We start from the raw sequence: 23,273 nt of genomic DNA on the forward strand, positions 1-23,273 counted from the left end.
AAGCCACGCTGGCTGTCTCCAATCACCTCCCTGTCCTCCATGTGCCTTAGCATAGCTTCCAGGAGGATCTGTTCCATGATCTTCCCAGGCACAGAGGTGAGACTGACTGGCCTGTAGTTCCCCGGGTCTTCCTTTCTTCCCTCTTTAAAAAAATGGGGGTTATGTTCCCCCTTTTCCAGTCAGTGGGAACTTCTCCAGACTGCCACGACTTCTCAAATACAATGGATAGTGGCTTAGCAACTTCATCCGCCAGTTCCTTCAGGACCCGTGGATGGATCTCATCGGGTCCCATGGACTTGTGCACCTTCAGGTGCCTTAGATGGTCTCAAACCTGATGTTCTCCCACAGTGGGTGGCTCTTCATTCTCCCAGTCCCCACCTTTGCCTTCTGCGGCTTGGGCGGTGAGGCTCGAGCACTTGCCGGTGAAGACAGAGGCAAAAAAGTCATTGAGTACCTCCACCTTCTCCGTATCCTGGGTAACCAGATCTCCCGTTTCGTTCCGGATAGGGCCCGGAAGAATTTCCAAATTCTTGTTACAAAACATTTTCATCATGTGCAGTGAGCGAACCTGAGGCTGTACTAAAATTGTCACTTCTACTGCAGTATCCGCTTTCTGAAGGTGTTACATTATTCAAAGCATATTCATTATTTTCATCAAGACTAGCTAAAAGATCTTCAATTGAAGGGCCTAGATTTTGTCCTAATGCCTTGGAACAATTTGTTCATGATCAGTTTGTCCAACAGGATTAAGGTTCTCAGCTTCCCCAATTAATCTAGCAAGGACTTTTTCCTGAGTATACTCCACTGTAAGAACCTCCACTTCATCCAATTCACCAAGAATTTCACATTTTCTGGTTTAAGAAGAACTCCAAGACAACATGCAATATTCCCCTGTACAGTGTTTTTTTGTTCCAGGAGGAAGATTACTATGGAGAACAGGGACTGGTTGATATTCCATGCCCTGAATTTGATCTATCCCATCAGTTAGTTGCAGCATCAGCATTTGAGTACACTTTGCTTCCCAGGATTCTTGGAATGCTCAAGTGTTGGCTGTTACTTCTTCATTTACAGTATTTTTTCCTCTGAGCTTCTGCAACTGTGAACATGCTGGTTGGCTAACATCAACCAGTGAATCAATCTGTATGGAGTAGAAGCCAGACAACTCCCTTTTGGGAGCATCTAAAATGCAATCAGGCAAAATGGGATATTCCAAATCTCTTAGATCTGGTAAGAAGCCATTGCTCAAATATCTGTCTGTTAATCTTAGCTTGACTTAAGTTATTACTGCTATTTTTTTTCACAGATACAATTAATACAGGCTTCCAGCCATATCAAAGGAACTTCAACATGCCACATAGATGAAAGCCAAGTTTCCACTCTTGCTGTAATGTTAGATGCAGACATTTTCTTTAAAGTTAAAAGAAAAAAAGTGAATTCTCTAGAACAAAACCCAGAAAGGTGCTTTTATTCTTCCGACAATAAAGTTATGACGTCTCTCACTTGCATTGTATAGAAATTTGCTCTCAATTCAAAGTTCAGCTATTCTAAATGTGACAATGTAGAAGCAATTACAATTAAAAACACTTCCACTGATGCTAAAAATAAACATGCAGTTCCAATAATTAAACAAGTAAGCTTCAATCAGCATAAACAGCCTATACAGTTTATTCATCACAAAGTATCAGGAAAGCACTGAGACTTCTACAAGCAACCCTTCTTGGTGGCTTCATCTTTTCCTGTTGATTTAATTGGAAGTATACACCTGAAATCCTTTTGCTGTGGATGGAAAGAGAACATATAATAACTAGAAGAAGAAAGGTTCTCCTCCAACTATTTTTTGTTTGTTTTATTCCTATCAGTGCTGCTGTTCACACCCAGTCTACTTTAAAAATTGATCCAAGAAATTATTCTCCCATCTCATTAGGACTATTAAGAACACAAGTGAGAAGCCCCATTTACAATATAAACAAGTTGGGATCTGTAAGTATTTGTTCCACAGGTGCAATTTTTACACTTTAACACAATGAAAGCTTTGGAACTGACAACAGAAGGCTAGCCTGAAATATCAATGTTATCTAGAGACCCAGTCCAGGGTTTGGCTGCAATAGTACCAAGTTTTGGCAGTCATTGTCTCAAGAACATCAGTGGTTAATAAGCTCTAGCTTCTTGTTAGTTTTGGAAGTAGCTATGCACGTTTAAGTTGTATAACTGCATTTGGAACCTGTTTATCCCCTTAAGGGGTATGACCAAGGAGCTCAACCTCCCTACAGAATTACACCAAAGAAAAATTACTGTAAGAATAGTTAAGAAACACAAGGCTTGTCTTCTGACATTATAACCTGCAGCTAAGAAAAAAAATACCCTGCCTTAAAGTTCTCCCCAAAACTCCACCACTTAGAAGAAACTGTACAGTTACTTGAGGGAAATAACTCATTTGTTTACTCATCAACGGGTCTAATCTCGTGGGCCTCTCGTAAGGTAAGGACCAGCATGTCACACCATTTTCGATAAGTTTCTCATCTCGGCCACGCAGTCCTTAGGCAGCCTGTCACCCACTTGGTACTGCTACCCTGTGCCAAGACCCCCAGGGGCGGTGAGGCCAGCTGCCACCCCGCATCCCTGCGGGCACCGACGAGCTGCAGTGGCCAGCGACGGACACTGAAGTGAGATGGCCCGTCCCACCAGAGAGTCATATCGTGGACGGGACACATACCTCCCTACTCCTCAAACAGGCTGACTGAGCCCGAACCCAAGCCCCTTCCCCCGCACCCTACCCTCAGCCACCGAGCCACCCCACACTTATCCGGGGCAGGGGCGGTGCCAGTGCCGAACGAGCGGGTAGAACTAGCAGGGCAGCCCACCTCCCATCACCCGAGTTGCGGGTGAGGAAGGAAGAGAATACACCTGCCCTCTGTACACAGCCCCCAAAAACCCCGCGCAACCCAACAGCCAACAGGAGGCGTGGAGCCACGCGCGCCTTTAAGCATCGCAAGAACCCTGCCCCGCCCCCTCCGGTGCTAGGGGACAAGCACAAGGCGGAGTTTTCGCAGACGCCATTTTTTCCTAAAAAAACCTGAGGTCGCTCTCGCTCTCCTTTACCGCCTTCCATTATCTCCACTGTTGTTGCCGCTCTTCTCGTGGCTCCTGTCAGGCAAGTAAAACAAACAAACAAACAAACAAACAAACAAACAAACAACATAGGCACACCACGGCGGTACAGGGTGGATCGCGCTCCTCTCCTCATAACACCCAGGCCTGTCTCGCCGTGGTCCACACGGAGGGCGGGGCGAACTAGAGGCCATCCCTGCCCTGACGGGCAGCTGCCTTACCCAACGGGGCCGCAGTGGGCCCCCACGGGGGGGAGGAGAGGAGGCGGCTAGGCCAGTCGCCTGGCGGGTGTGTGTGTTGGTAGCTGCTCACCTTTCTCTCTCGTACGTGGTGGGTGCAGGTAAGCGCGGCTCGCGCGTGTAGCTGATGAAGGTGAAGGGGGGGTGTTGCGCGCGTGCTGGGGGGGGCTAAGCCGGGCTGAGGGAAGTGGAGCTGTTGATCGCGCCCCTCTCGACACTGCTGTGTGACACAGTAACGCGGAAGGCCTGAGTCGCCGCCGGGCCCCAGGATTTTCGTGGGCTTCTGCAGGGGCAGCGTTCTTCCCCGCTGGCGGGGCGGTGGAATTAGGTAGGTCCGGGGACTGCTGCACGGAGGAGGGGGCCGGGAGTGACTCCTCCTTAGCTAACGTGGAGTGGCTTGGCACAACCTGCGGGCCCAAGGGGGCCCATCTGTCCTGAGGGAAAGGCGAGAAGGGTGATCTGTGTCTCTGCCGGCAGCCGCCGCGCCTCGGCGACCTTAGTGCGGGCACGGCGGCCCAATCGGTGCGGCTCCCGGAGTGGCGATGTGGTGGAGGCCGGCTGCACTAGCGGGTGCGCGCTAAGGCTGGAGGAGCGGCCGCCGCCGCCTTCCTGTGCCTACCCTGGGTAACTGCATGGGGCGAGTTTTTGGGAATTATGGCGGGCAGAGAGGAAGAGGAGAGAGGGCGCTCTCGGCTGCGGCCTGTGCGGAAGCGGCCGTGCCAAACCGATTGGGGAGCGCTCTGCAGCAGGGCCCGCTTTCTTTAGGGGCGATGGCGGAGTTCTCGTGGTGGGGCTGTTGCGCTCTGTCGGCCCCGTTTGAGCTCGAGTGAGGGCCGCCGAGTGCCTCCTTTGTGTCTCCCTGGGCAGAGTGGGGGAAATCTTGTGACCGCGTGGTGGTGGTTTTTCGGCTCCCGGGTCCGCCTAGCAGTGGGTAGGCGCCATTACAGCGGCCGCCATTTCTGCTGGTCCCCGCCACCGCGGAGGTGGGTTTCGGTCTGCGGGGGTTATGTAATGCCGCCTCCTCCTTCCATCTTCTCCCCCCGCCCAGGGAGTGAGCTGGGCTTCCGAGCGCTCTGCGGCGGCGGGCAGGCGGGCTGACTGTGCCCGAGCAGACCGTGGTGCGGCTTGCGCATGGGCTGCGGAAGGGGAGGCGTCCGGGCGGGAAGGGCCGTTTGTCCTGGAGGGAGTGGGGTAGAGACGCGTCAGCATCTCCCAGCCCTCTACTCATGTCTGTGGCCGCTTTATCCTTTCGATGTTTTTAAAAACATTGCGTTAGTCGATCCCGCAAACTCGATTTACACAACAGAGCACAGTAACTAATTGAGAGTACCTTGTCCTGAACACTATATTACACTTCGTCCCCCCGCAGCTCTAAAAATTTTGGGAGGGTCGTGAATAGAAGAGGGTCTGGAAGGGCTAGCCGTTTGAACCTGGTGAAATTTCTCTTCCCGCCTTCCCCCGCCCCCCCCCCCCCCCCCCCCCCCCCCCCGCGCTCCGGCAACGTTTGTTTGAGACTTGGCTATTCTTTAAGAAGTGCTTTTCCATTAGCTCAAATTAGGGGTCTGGAAATACTAGCATGTGCTGGGAAGGCGGTCTCTCGGCAGCGGCTGTAGAAGAGTGCGTGTCTACCGGCAGTGCTTGCTGTTAGCCTGCACAAACAGGGTAACTGTTACAAATGAACAGATGATTGAAAGGATGTTTTTAAAAGTCAAACGTACCTCACTTTTTCTTCGTGGATACGTAAGTGTCAACCGTTTGTTCAGGCTATGGAAGTTGAGCAATAAAATCCAAGGGGGGAAAAATGGCATTCTTTGTTTGGCTGTTATCTGTACAAATGAATTTTTTAAGAGAATAAGGTGCAAAATTGTTCTGCCTGGACTTCTAATGGGTTTTACAAGTATTCTCACGTGGACTTAACAAAAATAGATCTTGAAAGAGGTACCTGTTTCACAAAGTCAAAAAAGTTCAGCTGCTTTTGAGGTTCTTCGTGCATGTATGCAGAGGTTACACGTAACTACAGTGTGGTATTTTTAACAGAATTTTTCTAGTGTGGCTTACGTGTAATTTCTTCATCTGTTATATTGAATGGAAGGCATGATAGAATGCCTGATAGTAAGTTGATAGAGAACTTATTATAATCACCAGCATTAATTTTATAACTTTTTAGTCTAAATTGTTTAGAAATAAACAATAAGCAGATTGATACATAGTGTCTCTTAAAAAGGAAATTCAAGATATGTATTATATAACGTGCTAAAAATAGGAACCGGATAATTGTTCACTTTGAATATCTGAAAATTATTATCAGTAAATGTGATTGCTTAAAACTAGCGAACGCTTTAAAACTGAGCAAGTCCAGAATCATTCAGACTGTAATTGTTTATCTGTAAGTTTACAGACTTGATTATTATTTCTCCTCTTAGTGTGATGTGTTTGGCCTTGTTATGTTTTCTTATTTATAAAGAAAAGCTTTGCAGCAAAAACTCGGGTCAAACCCCCGTTTTTAGTTGTAGCGAGAATCAGACCTGTAAGTGAACAGAGCCTGATCTGTGCTGTTTTCATAGGCTTCTGAAGCAGTAAGCTGTTGGGTTTTGATCCTGCCCAGAACACTTGAGTTTTGCTCTGCAAGCGTATATAAAACTGGTAAGTTCTAAAAGCGGGCATCTCTTTTTGGTTTTTCCCTTTAGTACGATGTACAGTTTGCTCTCCCCCCCCCCCCGATATACTAGCTTTTTTTTTATTCTGCAACAGGTTTTATCTGCATACCTAAGAATAAAAGGTAATGGAGACTGAACAACAGGAGGAGAGCTTTACCAACACAGAGACAAATGGTAAATTTTTTAAAGGGCTATTTTATTTTATTTGGGAGGGAAAGAACCTTTTTAAGTCTCAGTGTTTCTAACTATTTTGGAATGCTTTAACTGTATCAAATGTTTGTATTGGCAACATTTTTGCATTTAATCTTTTAATTTTTAAGTGTCCCATATGGTTTTACGTGGTTTTGGTATCATGAATACATAACTTTTCTTTGGGAGTATTTTAGACATGGCATAAGTAACTAAAAGTTATAACTAAGGATTTGAAAATATTTGATAGCTAAACACTCGGTACTTGTCTGGACAGTGTGATCATGTAAAAATACTGTCAGGCATATCTATTACTGTATTTTATTTATCGTAATTGTTACTTTGAAGGAATGTATATATATGTGAAATATTTCTAAATATTAGCTAAACAAAAAACTTTTTGGACATAATTAGTGAAGAAGAGTTAGGGCATTAGCATTGAGTTGATTCATGCCAGTTTTTCAAAGCTGTTTGAAATACTGCTTTCCTATTGTTCCACCAGTATTTCAGTATTGGACAAACTACTTTTGATCTTTTGGGCTTTAAGGTTTTCCCAATTGTAAAAGAAATACTAGGTAGGTGATGCAGCACTGCTTTAAACAACATATTGTAAATTTTTCACTAAGTTTGCAAAATTCTCATTTCAACTGTAGTTCATAGATTTGGAATGAGTCTTCAATAATTAATTGATATGTAGGCTGATGAAGTAAAAACCTGTTTCTGTGCTATAGATACTCAGGGTAGATGTCAGAAGTTAGCATTGGGCTAATAGGAAGGAATGCTTCATTAGGAACACAGTGCATAAGCTTGATGTACAATTTTATCGTGACTTAGAAAGTTAAATATATGTTTGTGTTTTCCCCCCTATGGACCTGTCTACAGGCAAACGTCCTGCAGAAGATATGGAAGAAGAACAGGCCTTCAAAAGATCTCGGAATACAGATGAGATGGTTGAATTACGCATCTTGCTTCAAAGCAAAGTATGCTTTTTCAGTATCACTGTTCCTGGTTATACCATTGCTTAAGACAGCGATGACAAAGTGTATGTTGTAGTGTATGTTTAAAAAGAACGTGTGCTTTATTTAATGTAAAATAACTTATTAGGAATATTTGTTAAGTGTGCATGAATGACAGTAGAAGTGTATTGCAATGGTATTCAATAAACTTTTTCAAGGATGAGTCTTTAATGATCTCTGGGACTTTTCTGATTTAAAAAAAAAAAAGGTACTCATTGAAAAAATAAAGCAATAGAAATTATAAGTCACTTTTCTTATGTTTGAGTGGAACGTAATTGTTTCCAGGGGAATGACTGTGTATTAGTCTTTAGAAAACAAACAGTTCAGAGAATTATCAGCTTATGGTTGTAAATTAAATATGAGAGGCAAGATGAGGACTTCCTCAGGATTTTAGTAATTTTCCCAGATTTAGTAAATCTGTATGTATCAACAGGAGGAAATATGGATGGGAGTAATGTTTCAGGGATTGCAATCGCTTCATTGACTAGTATAAATTGTCACAGTAAAATTGCTATTTATGAATCTCCTTTAATGCTTCCAGTTGTTACACTGGAACTGTCTGAAGTAACTCAGTCTTTTGTGTCGGGGCAGGGAAATGTTACCTTAACTCTGCGTGGCATTTCTGATGAATAGTCAAGTTACATGGAGTGCTGCAAAATGTTTGTGGTACTGTTAGCATCATGTATGAACTGCATAATAAAAGCAATAATTTTGCATGTAGTTCTTGAAATAGCCTGGTAAAAATGTAGTTTTACAGTTGCCCCTCTTGAATATCTGAGTTTATTCCTGTTGATTTTAGCAACTAGAGATTAGCGATTGTTTACATTGGCTTTACATTCTTCAGACTGTACCTACCTGAGTGGTCAGTTGAGTTACATAAGTTTAAACCAAAAGCAGCATTTGAAATTATCAAATGTTCGGAGTGTGAAAGTGAAATCTGCAAACATATTTAAAAAAAAAAAAGTCAAATAGGAAAATCCTTGACCCTACATAACATGCATGGAATCTCATAAGGTATTTTTTCAGTCATACTCTAACTATGAGATGGTTTTAACACAGACAAAATTGCCTAGAAACTTAAATTTGAAATTGAAATATTATTGAGTATTTTTATCTCTTTCCAAAGTTCAGTGGTAAGAGCTGTTTTGACCTTTTTTTTTTTTTTCCATGGTAAAACCATGTCAGTTTATGTTTTGATTTAATTTGAACCTTTCAAAAGTAAAACAAGCCTCACCCCTAAATGCATCCCACAAGGTAATGCGGAAATAGATACTTTGTTCTTAGTTTTCAGTTCAAAAATGTAGTCTGTGCTGTATTAGCATAACATAACTTCTGAAAACTATTTTCCAGAATGCTGGAGCAGTGATTGGAAAAGGTGGCAAAAATATTAAGGCACTTCGTACGGATGTGAGTATATATGAGTTTGAATTAATTTAACACCAATTCTTTCAGAGCACTACAATGAAAACTGGATTGCATACATTTCTAGAAATTGAGAAATTCAAATCTAGACAACAATAATCTAATTATAAGCCATTTATAATGATTGTTAGAGGAGAGAACTTTAGTTTTTCAGTTTGTGTTGTAATTAAAACCCAGCTTGAGTTATGTGGGAGGAGAGGTTTATATTAAACCTCTTTGCTTTCAAACAGGGTTCCTTTAAATTACACACTTCAAATGAGTTAACATCTTTAATTAGAAATATTGGTAAAGCTTAAAACCCTTAACTGTACCATTTCCCATATGTGTGAATCAATTATAGTACTATTGAAAACTATTGCAGGTGGCTGGCTTAACCCAGTGATAGAGGAATTCTTTAACTTTCTTTAAAAAAAAAAAAACCAAAACATAATGGTCCATCTGTTCTTTAACAGCTTGGACATAAAGCACAAAAACATTCATGTAAAGCTTGCATGATTTAAATACAGTATAGAACAGTAAAGAAACATTTTATTCTGTTACTTGGAAGCATTTTTAAATGGTCATGACTTATTTACCTATTCATATTTTATAGTGGGTTGACTCTTGTGATTAGACATATGTTCAGTGTAAATGTTATGTATTTATAAATCTTGGCAATGCTTCTTAAATTCTATTTGTTTACCCTCCTGTACTTAGCATCAGCTACAATTTCAGCAATTTTTTCAAGCAAGACTGTGTTCAACACAATATTTGCTAATATATCATTACAGAATCAGTTCCATCTAAGTTCACAAACTACAGCAACTAGAATTGAGGATTAAGCTGAAATGGTCAGGAATCATACATACACTTGCTAACTTTGGCAGCTAGTGTTTTTGTTTGTTTGTTTGAAGTAAATACATCACCTAAGTCCAGATAATTTAATTGGTCTGGAATACTTACTTTCCCAACTTGCCCAAGGTTTCAGTAATATGGATCTCAACAGTTTTTTGTGTCTACATTCATGAGCCAGCCTGCTACTGAAACATCATTATGTTAAAAGTAAAAAAGTAGTTTAGTCAGATAAAGTAACTCATTAAGATCCATACTGTTAAGTCACAGTCGATGTAGCAATCCATTATTGTGTTAGTCTTCAGAACAACTTAAGCTTGTTTCATTAACTGAGAGTAATGAGTATAGTTTGTATTAAATTAAAATTTACTGCTTTTCCCCCTTTTCCCTCTCCTTGTTTTTTTGGCCATATATCTCCGTTACCCATGTACTGGATCGACTTGCCCCTGCGTTGCCCACCATGACGTTGGCCCATCCGCCCCTGAACGCCCATGTGAAAACCCTGGTTGGCTATGCCCAAAAATGTGCTCGTTGCCAAACGGGTACCATACTTGACAACTTCTGATTGAATACCCATGCCCAATGCCAACATCCACGAACGCCAATGACCAATGCAGTACAATGCAAGTGTTTCAGTCCCAGACAGCAGTGGCCCCGAGCGGTATGTCCCAACAGTTTATGCCTCACTGCCTGATTAGAAAGAGAGAAATGTATTTTATTACCTGCCTTTTATATAATTAAATAGTATCCCCTTAGACCGTGTATTGTTTTTTAAAGTTTTCTGTCTTATTTTCCCCATTAAGTCTTTTTGTCACCGAACTTTTACGTGAGTTGGCCACCCAAACAATCCACTAATTTTATTTCAATGGAAGGAGCGCAGCTTCAAGTGTTGCATATTCACTGCATTATAAATGAAATTGTTTCAAGAGTCTCTTGCTCTGTCTTTGTAGCCCGCCTTGCTCCCCCCAACGTTGTCTGTTCATAATTATTTCTGATGAAATACTAACTCTAGTTCACTTTCCTTCACTTCTCATTTGTGTTACATTTTTGTTTGTTTGTGGGTTTTTTGGGGGTTTTTTGTTTGGTTGGTTTGGATTTTTTCCCTTTATTCCTTTAGTAATCTAATTTCTAACTGGTCTCTCAACCTTACTGCAGATATAATGTTGACTACTTGCATATCCCCAATTTTTCTACAAGAAGGTGTGCCAGTTTTACCAATGTAATGGCGAGGGTATACTAAATTAGTGGTGGCGGGGAACATGAATATTCACTTCTACTTTCAGTTCTGCGTCGATTTTTTGCCTGCTTAATCTGAGCCCTTCCAAAAGCTCTTGCTTGCGCACTCTCTTGCTCTCTCTGCAAGACCTATCTAGTCTTAAATTCATCATGCATATATATTGGGCATAAACAAAGACGCATGTGTTGTAAATACAGTGAACAGGTTTGCTTTAAATGGGGAATATTAATTGTAAGTTCTTCTGTGTAGTCAATCTTGTTAGAATTTTGTGTATGATTATGAATACTAAACTTACTTCTACTACTTTTCCACCTTCTCCATATTTTCTGACACTATGGCCTCTAACAGCATCTTGAGTATAAGTGCAGATACAGAGACAATTGGAGAAATCTTGAAGAAGATTATCCCTACTTTAGAAGAGGTATGTCTCCTAGGTTTGTTTCTTCTTCAGAGGTATAAATTTAGGTTTTTTAAAAACAAGATAATTCTAGATGATTGTGTGCTATTTTTAATATGTTAAATTAGAAAATAAACCCCAGCCTTTTTTGAAAGGAGGCCTATAACTCTCAAACTACGTGTTGGAATTTTTTTTTGGTAGAGGACAGAGACAATCTTTTCCTAGAAAATTAATATTTGGAACAGCCTCCTCCCCTTCAAAACACCTGTCTCCTGACTTGTTTAGTCCCCGGTTTGAAGTAGCTGTATTGTAATTTCCATCCTGCCTTGGCTTTGTAAGCAAGTGTGTTGCGCTGTTTGATATCTTAAAATTTTATACAATAATAAAAGAAATAAGGAAAACTAATTTGACATCACCTCATGTTGAGGCAAAGTACTTATAGATGTGATTCTATTGTAGCAAATACAGCATTACAGTTCAGCAGCAAATTAAGTCATATCATGGTGCTTGGAGAAAAACCTTAACAAAAAAAAACAAAATTAGTATTTTGATTTTTCAATTATTTTTTTTCTCCTGACTAATATTTTATTCTTTCCTTGTATGCATCTTACTTACAGTATCAACACTACAAAGGTAGCGACTTTGACTGTGAATTAAGACTTCTAATTCACCAAAGTCTAGCAGGAGGAATTATTGGTGTCAAGGGTGCTAAAATCAAAGAACTCAGAGAGGTACTGTTTCCTATTCTTTTCAGATTCTGCTTTTATTCTATAAACAAATTATTTTTTTGTGTTCATAAACAGTGAGTGTAAGCATCATCTGTGCAATAATTCCTTCAGAACATATTTCATACGTGATTTCTGTGTTCTGAGATCAATCTGAGTTACTTATTACAACTTTCTTGCAAAAAGTCAGAAATAAAGTGGCTGTTGGTGATAGAGCCTAGGACTTCTTATAAAGCTTTTAAGCATATTAGCAGTAGAGTAATCTTTATAAATAAAGGATACTTTTTAAAATTAAAATGCCATTCATCACTCCTTCTGGAATGAACTGCTGAATAGACTATATTGGTGGTGTTGGACAGAAAACGCTAAACCATTTTCCATCTCTAACGATAATTTAATAGATGTTTGAATATTGCTATAAAAAGGTAGTATGGGGTGGTTTTTTGGGTGGGTTGGGGTTTGGTTTCGTTTTTTTAAGTTCTGCTTCCTTGAAGACCACTGTTTCCTTTGTGAAGGACCATTCCTTGTGAAGGAATGAGGTTTTATTCTAAAAAGCTAGTGGTCTCTGAATCTAGAGTGTTGTTTTCTATCCTTTCCTGGCACTGTGTCAAAGGCAATTCCAGGTCACTTTAGGCGTAAGCTACTATTTGTGTGGACTGAGGAAGGCAAGATGACTAGACATAATCCTGGCAACATTGCTGTCTTGCATCCAAAGCATATTTTTATGACATATGAAGGTTTATATAACCTGTAAGCTTATAATGGATATGTGGTCCTTTTGCTAATATTTGATTAAATGACTATGTAGATGAGCCATAATTGAAAGATTTTTAAAATTGAACTTTTTTCCTCTTCACTAGCATTTCATACAAACTGATGTCATTGCAGGTCTTAAAAATATAATATCCTAAGATTAAATTTGTTGTAAGAACTCGGAAGCAAGCATTCACTTAAAATGACTGGAAGTTTAATGGTCTGGTTTGATTGTTTCTTTAAAAATGTTTTAGTGTGTGTCTTACCCATTTTGTTTTCAATAAGTTTATAAAATTGTTTAAAATACTTCTATTTGAAGATTTTGGGGGTTTTTTTTCTTCTCTTCAATAGAACACTCAGACCACCATTAAGCTCTTCCAAGAGTGTTGTCCTCATTCCACTGATAGAGTGGTGCTTATTGGTGGAAAACCTGATAGAGTTGTGGAATGTATCAAGATTATCTTGGATCTTATCTCTGAGGTAATGTGTCTTAAACTTATTATTCTTTCATTGGTATTCATGAAAGTCGGGATGATTTGGATGGAAAATTATATCTTTCCATTTCTATTTTGAATTCAGTGCCTCTTACTTCTTCAGTAACAAAATAAGAGTTGGACTGTTAGCACCCTTTGAAATTATTCCCGTTTTCTAGAATTGGGGTGTACCTTATGGGAGAGGGAAGCAATTTTTGGTACCAATGGACTGTTAGTCATGCTTTACGTATCAGTAAAATAAGAAATTTTAAATTGGGGAGGAAGTGAGACAAATGTACATGCCGCCCATCAGTAACAGCAGTTTCTCTATCATAGTTAAGTTCTCAGGAAGCATATCACCATCCCTTTCTTATCAGCATTGTGAAATCAAGAACGTCTTCAGAATGTATAAATTCATATTTATACATTTAATATAGTAATTTAATTAAATATAATAATTGTAACAGTCAGTGCTAACCAGGGGGGAGGGGTGGTGGTGTTTTTGTTTTTTTGTGTGTGTCTTAGTCTCCAATTAAAGGACGGGCCCAGCCTTATGATCCCAATTTCTATGATGAAACATATGACTATGGTGGCTTCACAATGATGTTTGATGATAGAAGGGGACGTCCAGTAGGCTTTCCAATGCGTGGAAGAGGAGGCTTTGATCGAATGCCTCCTGGTCGTGGTGGACGACCTATGCCTCCATCAAGAAGAGATTATGATGATATGAGCCCTCGCAGAGGACCTCCACCACCTCCACCAGGTCGTGGTGGCAGAGGTGGCAGCAGAGCTCGTAATCTTCCTCTTCCTCCACCACCACCTCCTCGTGGCGGGTAAGCTGTTACATAAATGCATTGTACAAAACTCGAGTAAAATTTGCTGAATTGTGCTCGTGTTTCCAGGACTTGTTTCACGCTCCATATTGGTAGTGATTATGCAGGATTGAGTGTGCATTGCACCAGAGAATTTCAAAAAGTATTTGAATTTAATTATTTCTGCAATGTAGTAGTCTATCAGGACTATAGTCAGTAGTTCTGTAACTTTATTTTATGTCATTCAGAACTTGGCTAAAGCATTCAGAAATTCATAGTTGTGTGCAAATCATGAAAATCTGAATTAGAATATATAAACTAGTTTATAATGAGTCACGTGCTGCTGCTTTTTCTCATTTTAGAGATCTTATGTCTTATGATCGAAGGGGTAGACCTGGAGACCGTTATGATGGAATGGTAGGAGTTAAAATTCATATCGTTTTGTTTAGTAAATACAGTTAGCACTTTGAATATCTGAGGAAACTGTTCTTGAATACATACATTTAAGTGTGGGGCATGTGTGCTTCTGATAAACTTTGATATCACCAAAACGTTTTGGCCATACAAATGGTCCCCCCAAGAAGACAACTGTTTGGGGTGTAAAGGGTATTTGGGATGTGATCTGCTGTGTGGTTTTGGTTTGTGGAGTTTTTTGGTTGGTTGGTTGTTTTCCCTACCTGCCATCAACAGTGGAATAGAAAGTTGGTAGAGCACAGTCCCTGCAGATTTTATTACACAGACTATCTTTTAGACTTTTTCTTTTTAATCAGGATGACAGAAATAGGAATTGGGAGGCTTTTCAGATCAAGAAAGCATGTCAGAACAATGTTTTCCAACAGATGTTAGCAGAATTTAAGAGAACATGAATAATATCTACAAAGAGCTCTAATTGGTCTGGCAGATGATTGCTTTTTCAAATCAATTCTTGTCTTTATGCTGATTTCTATTTCTGGGGGAAAAAAAATAATCTACTGTAATTCCAAATGTTTTGGAGCCAGGGCCACTGATAAGTTGAATTTTAAATGAAATGAGGTACATTCAACCATGTTGGGGGGTGGGGAGAATTAAAAAAGACTTAAAGATACTCTTCCATGTTGTACTCTGAAATGTGACTTCCTGGTAGTCATTTACTGTTGTATCCTCTTTCCTGGGAAGAGAAATCATAGGCATCTGGGAGGTAAATCTCTGTGGTAACAATCTTTTTTTTTTTCCTCCTCTGGTTCTGTTTGGCACACTCCTTAAGATGACAGGTTAGATGAGGTTTTTTTTTATTTTTCTTTTAAATGAATGGAAGAGAAAGAAGTGGAGAGGAGCTATGAAATGGGCTATGTAAATGAGATTTACACATTGCCTCCTTCTGGGAGGAAGAGGCAATTACTTCCAGTAATACATACTGGAAGGACATATTACAAGACTGTCAAAATTGGGGCACCAGAAGACTAGTAGAAATATTGAAAGGAAAGACTTGCACTTAAAATTACCAAAACCGAACCAAAAAACCCCACCCCCCAAAAAACCCAACACCAAAACCACCAAGTTGTCTATGCTACTCTGGATTTTAAGAAACTAGAAGAATCATGAACTATACCTCTAAGATCCCTTATTCGTATTCTTATGTTTTCGAAGCTCAGTTTTTGTTTTCATATTTGCATCTGGTAAAACCAGTGTCAGGGCATATAAACAGAGCAGCCTGCCCTTCCTTGGGTATCTGGTTGAGCGCAATCTTCAGCTTGGGCAATAGTGTGTTCTAGTTCTGTTCCATTCCATTTAGAATAGAAAAATCTATTTGAACTCTATTTAGTCTGACTTTGATCAGGTTGACCTTGGATTTCTTGACATGAGTTTCTACAAATAAGTGGGAGTCATTTCTGCTCATTTTCCATGTTCTGAAAAGCAATTTTATTTCTTCTTCACAGTGGAGCTGCTCATGGCTTTGGCTGCTTTATGCCCGAGTTTCATAGCCTGCCTATAATGAGGACTGCTTTCTGACACAGATTGTATTTAATTTCTAGTTTTAGCTAGCCATAATCCCAGTATCCTTAGCTGTATAAGCAGATGAGAAGTCTTTCCATGGATTGCAAGGCTGAAGCTGGAAGTGTCATGCCAGAAATATAAGGTCTTCTTGAGCTACTATGCATTTCATATAGAAACCATTCTCTAGCAAAACATTTAAACTAGAGTAAACCAACATCGTTGTGGTTTGTGAAGTAATGCACGGGAAAGGCTACTTTCAGAGAGCAGGAATGCCATTTTACATAAATACATTAAAAGGCAAGAATAGAGTCTCTTTTCAGACCAACATCTTGGAGATGTTGAATCTACAGAAATCCTCATTTTCTGCCAGTTCTCTTCTCTGCTAACGGCGGAAAAATTCGGTAGTTCAAGACTTGTAAGATGGTGAACCGAGACTGGATGGTAAAACTTGAATTTTCTGAGATGCGACAATACTGACAGCCTTGTAAATTCTAAGATGGGAGGAAAAAAATAATTTGGATTTTCATATATATATATATATATATATAAAAAAAAACCCCTCTATTCTGAGGCATTTTACTGAAAGACATATGTGCATTGTTTCTCTTTTTGCAGAGGTATATATTTTAGGCTGTAACTACTCCAAATTAAATGCCTATGGACCATAATGGCAATTTTGATAGCTGAGAAAACATGAATGCGTTTCCACTATTTTTTTAACACCCCCATCCCCTTGGGTGCTTTAGATATACAAATGCACAAAAACATACCAGGAGAAAAAAAATAAGGTGGAGAAGTGCATATAAAGCCATTTAATCCCCCCTCCTTTTTTTCGAATGGTCAATTCCTAATGCTTTCAAAGTATTTTTAAATTGGAGTTAATTGAGAACTAAATCAGGATGTCTGTTTAAAAGTAGAGTGTATGTTCAGATGTCTTATCTGGTTTTGCTCATTCAAATGATTCCTACTTCTTGATATTTCTTAACATATATATATGTATGTGTGTATATACATGTCTGTATAAGCACTTCAATAAAGGTACATACACTAAAAAAAATATTAGAAGTACTTCATGTTTAAGAGATTCGACATTAAGGAGCATGTAAAAAAATCAGTGAAGGAAAGATGTTTGACACATCTTATTTATATAAATACTAAAAGAAATTAACAAAATTAACACTCTTCTGGGCCAATCCCTTAAAAATAAGGGAAAGTTACAGTAAGGAATTTGCCATCAGTTAGGATTGCATGCATATTCTTTCATTAGATGTAAAAGTCAATAAATTCTTATTAATACGATGCGCTTTGTCTTATCCAGTCAGTATTTCATTTGGTTTCGATTTCACTTCCATTGGTTACCAGTAGTAGCTAGCACAAATGAGTCTGTAGAGAAGAAAATTCTGTTATGTATCTTAAGTTATCCTGCACCTAGTATTTTAGGAACTGTTTTTAAATGAGCATTTATATTTTAATGTGCTATTCATGTTGTGTTGCACGTTTTAACTCAGCAAAGGCCTTTGCCTTAATAGTAATTTTAAGTGGATTCTACAAATTATATTTTTATAGTTGTTTGATTTTTTTTTTTTCCCCAATGTTTGTTGCAGAATTCTGAAGGAAAGATGCTATGTATCACATGTTTTAAAAAAACAAAAGTAATTGGATTTCCAATATAATTAGGCAGTAGTAGATTGTTAGTTTAGCTATTGGCTATATGAGATATAGGGAAATGAATTAATAAAATATGAGAAGCCATGTCCTTCCTGCTTGACCTGCTGTTGACGTAGATATATCAATGACAGTTACATGTTTTATTAAATGCCTTTTCTGTTTGTTTTTTTTTTTTAATGCATGAGAGAAATAGAAGGTTTTGGTATCTGAGAGTAACATCTTTTAGTATATAGTACAGTTTTAGTACTCAAAGGTGTTTAAACAAACTGTTCAAGCTTTGCTGTCTGATGTTCTTTGTAAGAGGAAAATCTGTTTACACCACAGAAACAAGGAAGAAAGAAGTGTGACCAGTTACAGTTCCCTTGCAGTGAAAGTAAAAGGGAGTGAATCTTGTAACTGGTCTATATCATGTATTTTTGAGTCTTTGTAGTAGTTTAAGTAGTGCAGAAAAATGTTTCTATATTGTTATGTATGCATTTGCTTGCCAAGTTACCTATAAGCCTCCATGACATGGAGTTAATTTGGATTCATTTCCTCTTTTCCTCCTATTATGTTGTGCCTGGAAGATGATGCAGTGTCATGTGGATGCCTGTGATGACATGCAGCCACCAGAGTTGGTGAGTGTGCTCATGCTTTTATTTGACTGGTTTAATAGTTGATTTTTTGAGAAAATCATTTGAATTGGTTAAGTGATAACTGGAATTTCTTGAGATTGAATGTGGTCAGTGGCAGCTTGCACCTATTGAAAAATCCTTAAAGCTGTCCTTCTAACTCAGGTTATTGGCAGTTTGTCCTGAACAGTGAATCCTATACAGGCAGTTAATGTTCCACAATGGAAGTGTGCAGCAGCACAGCCAAAAGAGAAGCTTTCTGTTGTATTGCCTCTTTTGTACCCTCTTAGTGTTCTAAGTTGTAACATTCACTGTAACTCTTGCTTTTCAACACCCTGTAGGTGCATCTATTTAGGAATATGTTTTATGTTAACTTCATCATGTTGTGTTTTCTCCTGTTTCAAACAAGGAATGTTAAAAATAATTCTTTACTTATAGTTGTGGATAAACTATTATGCATTACCTATCCATATATTTGAAAGTATTCCATTTGATTTGTGTTTATCAAACTTATTACTCTTAGAGGGTTTAGGAAGGAAAGTTCAAAGGGTGTCGGCAAGTGTTTACGCTGTCTAGAAGATGGCAAAGTGCTGCCAAATATTAAATGTTAGTTCCTAGCTTACATAAACACTGCAGTTATAATTACTCATCTGCTGTCAAATTCATTTGCTGTCTTGTAGTCTGGGGAAGAGAAGCAGTAGAAAGGGTCAAGAAAAGGATTGTTCATTAAAACAAGTCAGCCCGAAAAAGGGATTCCCTGTGCAAAATATCAGCAGAAATAGGTGGAAGAGTATGTGTGGAATATGCAGCTCTGATCAGCCTCTGAATTAAGTTCTAAGCAGCGTCCTTCATTCTTTTGTATTTTGCAATCCACTACAAGCTCTGTTATGTTGTATTATGATCTGTATTGCTAAGCAATGTGATTACACAACACAGGTTGCTTAGAAACAGGTGATTAGCTGAACAGTTTTTTTCTGAATAGCTTCCATTTTGATGTGGCTCCAAAAAGCTAGCAGGTAAATAGTTTTTTGGAAAAAGTTGCTGCATTACAACTTCTGCAAACAAGTAATTCACACAAATTCCTGTATTTCTGTAGTTCAGTGATATAAATTGAATGCTAGAGAAGTGTGCACATCTATTCTCTGCTTCTACAGGAAGATATTAAAATGGGTGTTTGTGCATTTAGAAGGCATTAGATCAAATTAAGCACTTGATATCAAATACCAGTCTACAGATTCTGAAATAAAAGCAGTCAGGAGTGCTACATTGCAGTGATTTGGATTTGGTATATGGTAGTTTTAGCAGAACAGCAGTAATTAGTGTCATGATTGTCCCTTCTAAGATACAAAGGATTGTAGCATAGTCTGAATGGAGAGACCAATTATAAAGTTATTAGAGTTGACTTGTTTTTTTCCTCAAGATATAGATGGAGTAGGAGGGTTGACAGTTACCAGGTAAACATCTTGTACCAAACTGAGACTCTAATTTCTCCTGAGCTGTATAGGTAGTAGTAATAAGGCTGAACTCTGATCTTTTGATTTGAATGTTCATTTAGTCCAAGGGTCAGGAGTAGATCAGCATCAAGAGCTGTTTACCGGCTGAATTGATAAGGTTGCTTGGTAAACTGATATGGCTGGATCTTGATGACTTATTCTTAGAGGTTTTAACAGAGTAAGCTAAGAGGTTCTCATGAGATATTCCCCCCCCCCTTTGTTCCTAGTCTGCCCTTTTCCCCAGTTTGCCTTTAATGACACTTAGATTAAGGTTGTGGGTTAGGATTTTTGCATAAAATAGGCTCAAAGTTAACAGTATGATACTTGAGATGAAAATATGTTAATGAATCATGGCTATTTGCTATTTAAGGGTTTTCTTTCTCTTTTTCTTATAGTTTGAGGGTGGATCTGGATATGGTAAGTTTTTATAGAGAACTTTGACATGCACTTCATTTAGTCAGTAAGAGGCTTGATGCATACGTTTAAATCAGACTATTCTTACACAGGGGGCCGTGGTTCATATGGAGATCTTGGTGGACCCATCATCACAACACAAGTAACGATTCCCAAAGATGTAAGTGAAGCTGACTTGCTTTCCACTTGTGTTTAAATAAATAAATAGAAAGTCACAGCCTTTTCTCAGACTGTGTAAGTAAATCAAAAGTATTTAGGATGCTTGACAAGTACTTTTAATATAAAGCAAGTGTTTCTAAATCACCAAAAGTTTATTCTTAAGGATGTTTGTTTTGTCTTCACTTTAGAGATGCACCGAACTATTTTTTTAATTGTTAATATTCAATAATAGAGATGGTCTACATAACTTGTTTTTACAAACAAGCATCTGGTTCTTTCAACTTTTATCCCACCTGTGTTTATATAATAAATGTTACAGAGGATGTTTTGAGGCTGTAAGAGTAAGCTTCCATTGCAACTCTTAAAACTAAATTGATGGTAGCTACTTGAACAGTACTGTGTTTTTGCAGAGAAAGCTATATCAAGAAATTAATGCTTTATTTTCTCCCCTAGTTGGCAGGATCTATTATTGGAAAGGGAGGCCAGAGAATCAAACAAATACGTCATGAGTCAGGAGCTTCAATCAAAATTGATGAACCACTAGAAGGCTCAGAAGATCGAATAATAACTATTACGGGAACACAGGACCAGATACAAAATGCTCAGTATTTACTGCAGAACAGGCAAGTTGAAGCTTAATGTTCTCCTTACTGTCAAATTTAAACTGACTTTCCTACTACTACATTCTAAAGCTCTTCCTCTCTGTAATATAGTTTTTAGAAGGTGGGATTTAAGTAACTATTGAACCTAACTTCTCCAGTGGTAGTTCTGCCTTGATTATCTTTTTTTCTCTGTTCTAATTAAAATGAAGATTCCCTCAAAACTAATCTTGATGGAAGACACCTTAACCAAGCAGTCCTCTCATTTCTCTGGTGAAAATTGCTGCAAAAAAACCTACTTGTAATAAATTACATAGAACCTGTAGAAAATATAGAAGATTTCAGTGGATGTTGGTCTAGTTCTGTGTGGAAGACTAGTGATTTTGTTGTTTTTAGATAACTTAACTGACAACAAATCACAGTCTGCCATATGGCACAGACCATGCCTCTACAGGACAAGTTGAAATCAGTTGGTGGTGTTATGCAGCATTTCACACCTTGCTTGCATTACTTTCTCTTCTGCCAAATATTAACAGTTTCAGACTTAGTTTGCTTAGTTTTGCTTTAATAACATGTTGGCTATCATAACATTTGTTAATGTTTAACTTGAACGTTTGGCTTTAGATTACTAATATTTAAATGTGCTTAAAATAATTATATGCCTATAATTATTAGCCATTAATCTTTTTAAATTATTTACTTTTAAATGTACTGGGAATTTGTAGTTTAATATTTAAGAATGCCATTATGAGTATTGATGCAAGATGTATGGTCAATCATTCTAATACATGCTTTTTTCTTTTTCTTTTATAGTGTGAAGCAGTATGCAGATGTTGAAGGATTCTAATGCAAGATTATTTTTTCTTTTTTATAGTGTGAAGCAGTATTCTGGAAAGTTTTTCTAAGACTAGTGAAGAACTGAAGGAGTCCTGCACCTTTTTTTTTTTTTTTTTTTTTTTTTTTTTTAAATATCTGCTTCTGTTTAAAAAGCCAACATTCCTCTGCTTCATAGGTGTTCTGCATTTGAGGTGTAGTGGAATCTACTGTTCACCATCACTAATGTTTTAGTTAATTACAAATATTTGGGGGAGGGAAAGGCCGCACAAGACTAACGCTGAAATTTTGAAACAGCAGCAGAGAGCGGATTTTATTTTTGTTCATTATTGGTGGTAAATTGTAATGGTTTTTCTGTAACTGTTGTGAACACCCTGCTTTTATGTACACTGTAATTTTTTTCTTTTTTTTTTTTTTTTTTTTAAGGGGGGAGAAGACTGATTGTCCACATGTCCCTGGCATCCTTTGAGAGCAGTGTGCAGAATGTAATGCTCTTTTTTAAGATATATTTTATGATTTTTAAATAAATTTAGTGAACCTATTATTGGTGGTCATTTTTTTTATATACATAAGGTAATATCTAAAATGGATACACCCTTTTTTCCCCCCACAAGAAAATGCATAAATGAAAGTTGCTGTTAAGCTTGCTCTTCTGCTTCTTTGATATAGATGGAGTTACGTGTTTTTGGCAAATTAAAGAAACAGTGTGAAAACAGTGGCTCAGCTTTGCTGTTTGGGGAAAAAAGTAAAAAAAAAATTAATGCAAACATTGTGTGAAATTTGACCTTTTTTTGCAAGTTTTTGGCCCTCTTTGCAGTACATATATATGTTGGTGACAGTATATAAATAAAATATTTTAAAAGTTTGTGATGCCACTGAGTTAACAGTGGGTTAAATACACCTGGTTCTAGACAGCTTGCTTAATGCAAATAACAATGTGTTTAAAAATAGCAGTTGGTGTATCATTAATGAATGAATTGTAGTTTTCAGAGCTTTCATTTGTGTCAGGTAGAAACTTTTATGAATTGACAAATTGGCAGTATCTAACTTGATTTTCATTGTATACAGAACTTTAAACTTGTTTGGTTTCCCTGTTGTTTGTTGAATTCCATAGGAAATATTTGTGAGAAATTAAAAAAAGGATAAAGTACCTCTGGATATTTCATGTAATACCTTGGCATTTGTATTTATAGTTTACAAGTTTTAATTTCACTTCCTAAATAAAAACAGTTTTAAAAATGTAAAAGAACTTTGTAAATCTGATCCAGATTAAGTGGATTCTTTCACTTTGGGGGGGGTGTCTAGAACCATCTTACTTTTCTCATCTTTTTGAACCATATGGGGTAATTCCTGTCATAATAAGGAGCTGCACTTACAATGTAATGGGAAAGGGCAAGGAGGTAAGAGGTGACCTCCTTAGGAGAGCTATAATCAATCCTGAGAAAACACCTAAAACCTGCTTTTGTCTAGGGCAATGAGTATGGCAGTTTTCCCAGTGAATAAACATACATGTAGAATTGGCACTTCCTTGGGAAAGGCTGAACATAAGTTATATGGAGAAATCAGCAACCTAGAAAAAGGTGTCAGACAAAATGCAAATTAAGAGAAAAACATGAGTTGCAGGATTTTTTTTTTCTATACACTTCTACATTGTGTATGTGC

General features: G+C 38.4%; 1 protein-coding gene and 1 pseudogene across 5 annotated transcripts; one reads left to right on the forward strand and one right to left on the reverse strand.

Moving 5' to 3' along the window:
* Positions 1 to 533: 533 nt before the first annotated feature.
* On the reverse strand, positions 534 to 1,404 carry LOC143172164 (recQ-mediated genome instability protein 1-like; annotated as a pseudogene).
* Positions 1,405 to 3,070: 1,666 nt separating this feature from the next.
* On the forward strand, positions 3,071 to 22,476 carry LOC143171990 (heterogeneous nuclear ribonucleoprotein K-like). Of its 5 annotated transcripts, none has more exons than XM_076361193.1 (16): positions 3,071 to 3,151; positions 5,912 to 5,990; positions 6,099 to 6,177; positions 7,063 to 7,173; positions 8,560 to 8,616; positions 10,080 to 10,123; positions 11,048 to 11,120; positions 11,714 to 11,827; positions 12,926 to 13,054; positions 13,573 to 13,880; positions 14,222 to 14,276; positions 18,068 to 18,118; positions 20,001 to 20,022; positions 20,097 to 20,179; positions 20,632 to 20,801; positions 21,591 to 22,476. In XM_076361193.1, the coding sequence occupies exons 3-16, from the start codon at positions 6,130 to 6,132 to the stop codon at positions 21,622 to 21,624; spliced, it is 1,299 nt and encodes a 432-aa protein (XP_076217308.1). In that variant the 5' UTR covers positions 3,071 to 3,151; positions 5,912 to 5,990; positions 6,099 to 6,129; the 3' UTR covers positions 21,625 to 22,476. The 5 variants fall into 5 exon arrangements, with proteins under 5 accessions (XP_076217308.1, XP_076217310.1, XP_076217307.1 ...); XM_076361195.1 differs by lacking the exon at positions 3,071 to 3,151 and adding an exon at positions 3,378 to 3,448 and having other exon boundaries at positions 6,099 to 6,178; positions 7,076 to 7,173; XM_076361192.1 differs by lacking the exon at positions 3,071 to 3,151 and adding an exon at positions 3,378 to 3,448.
* The last annotated feature ends 797 nt before the right edge of the window (positions 22,477 to 23,273 follow it).

This window comes from Aptenodytes patagonicus, chromosome W (assembly GCF_965638725.1).
Source record: "Aptenodytes patagonicus chromosome W, bAptPat1.pri.cur, whole genome shotgun sequence".
Classification (NCBI taxonomy): domain Eukaryota; kingdom Metazoa; phylum Chordata; class Aves; order Sphenisciformes; family Spheniscidae; genus Aptenodytes; species Aptenodytes patagonicus.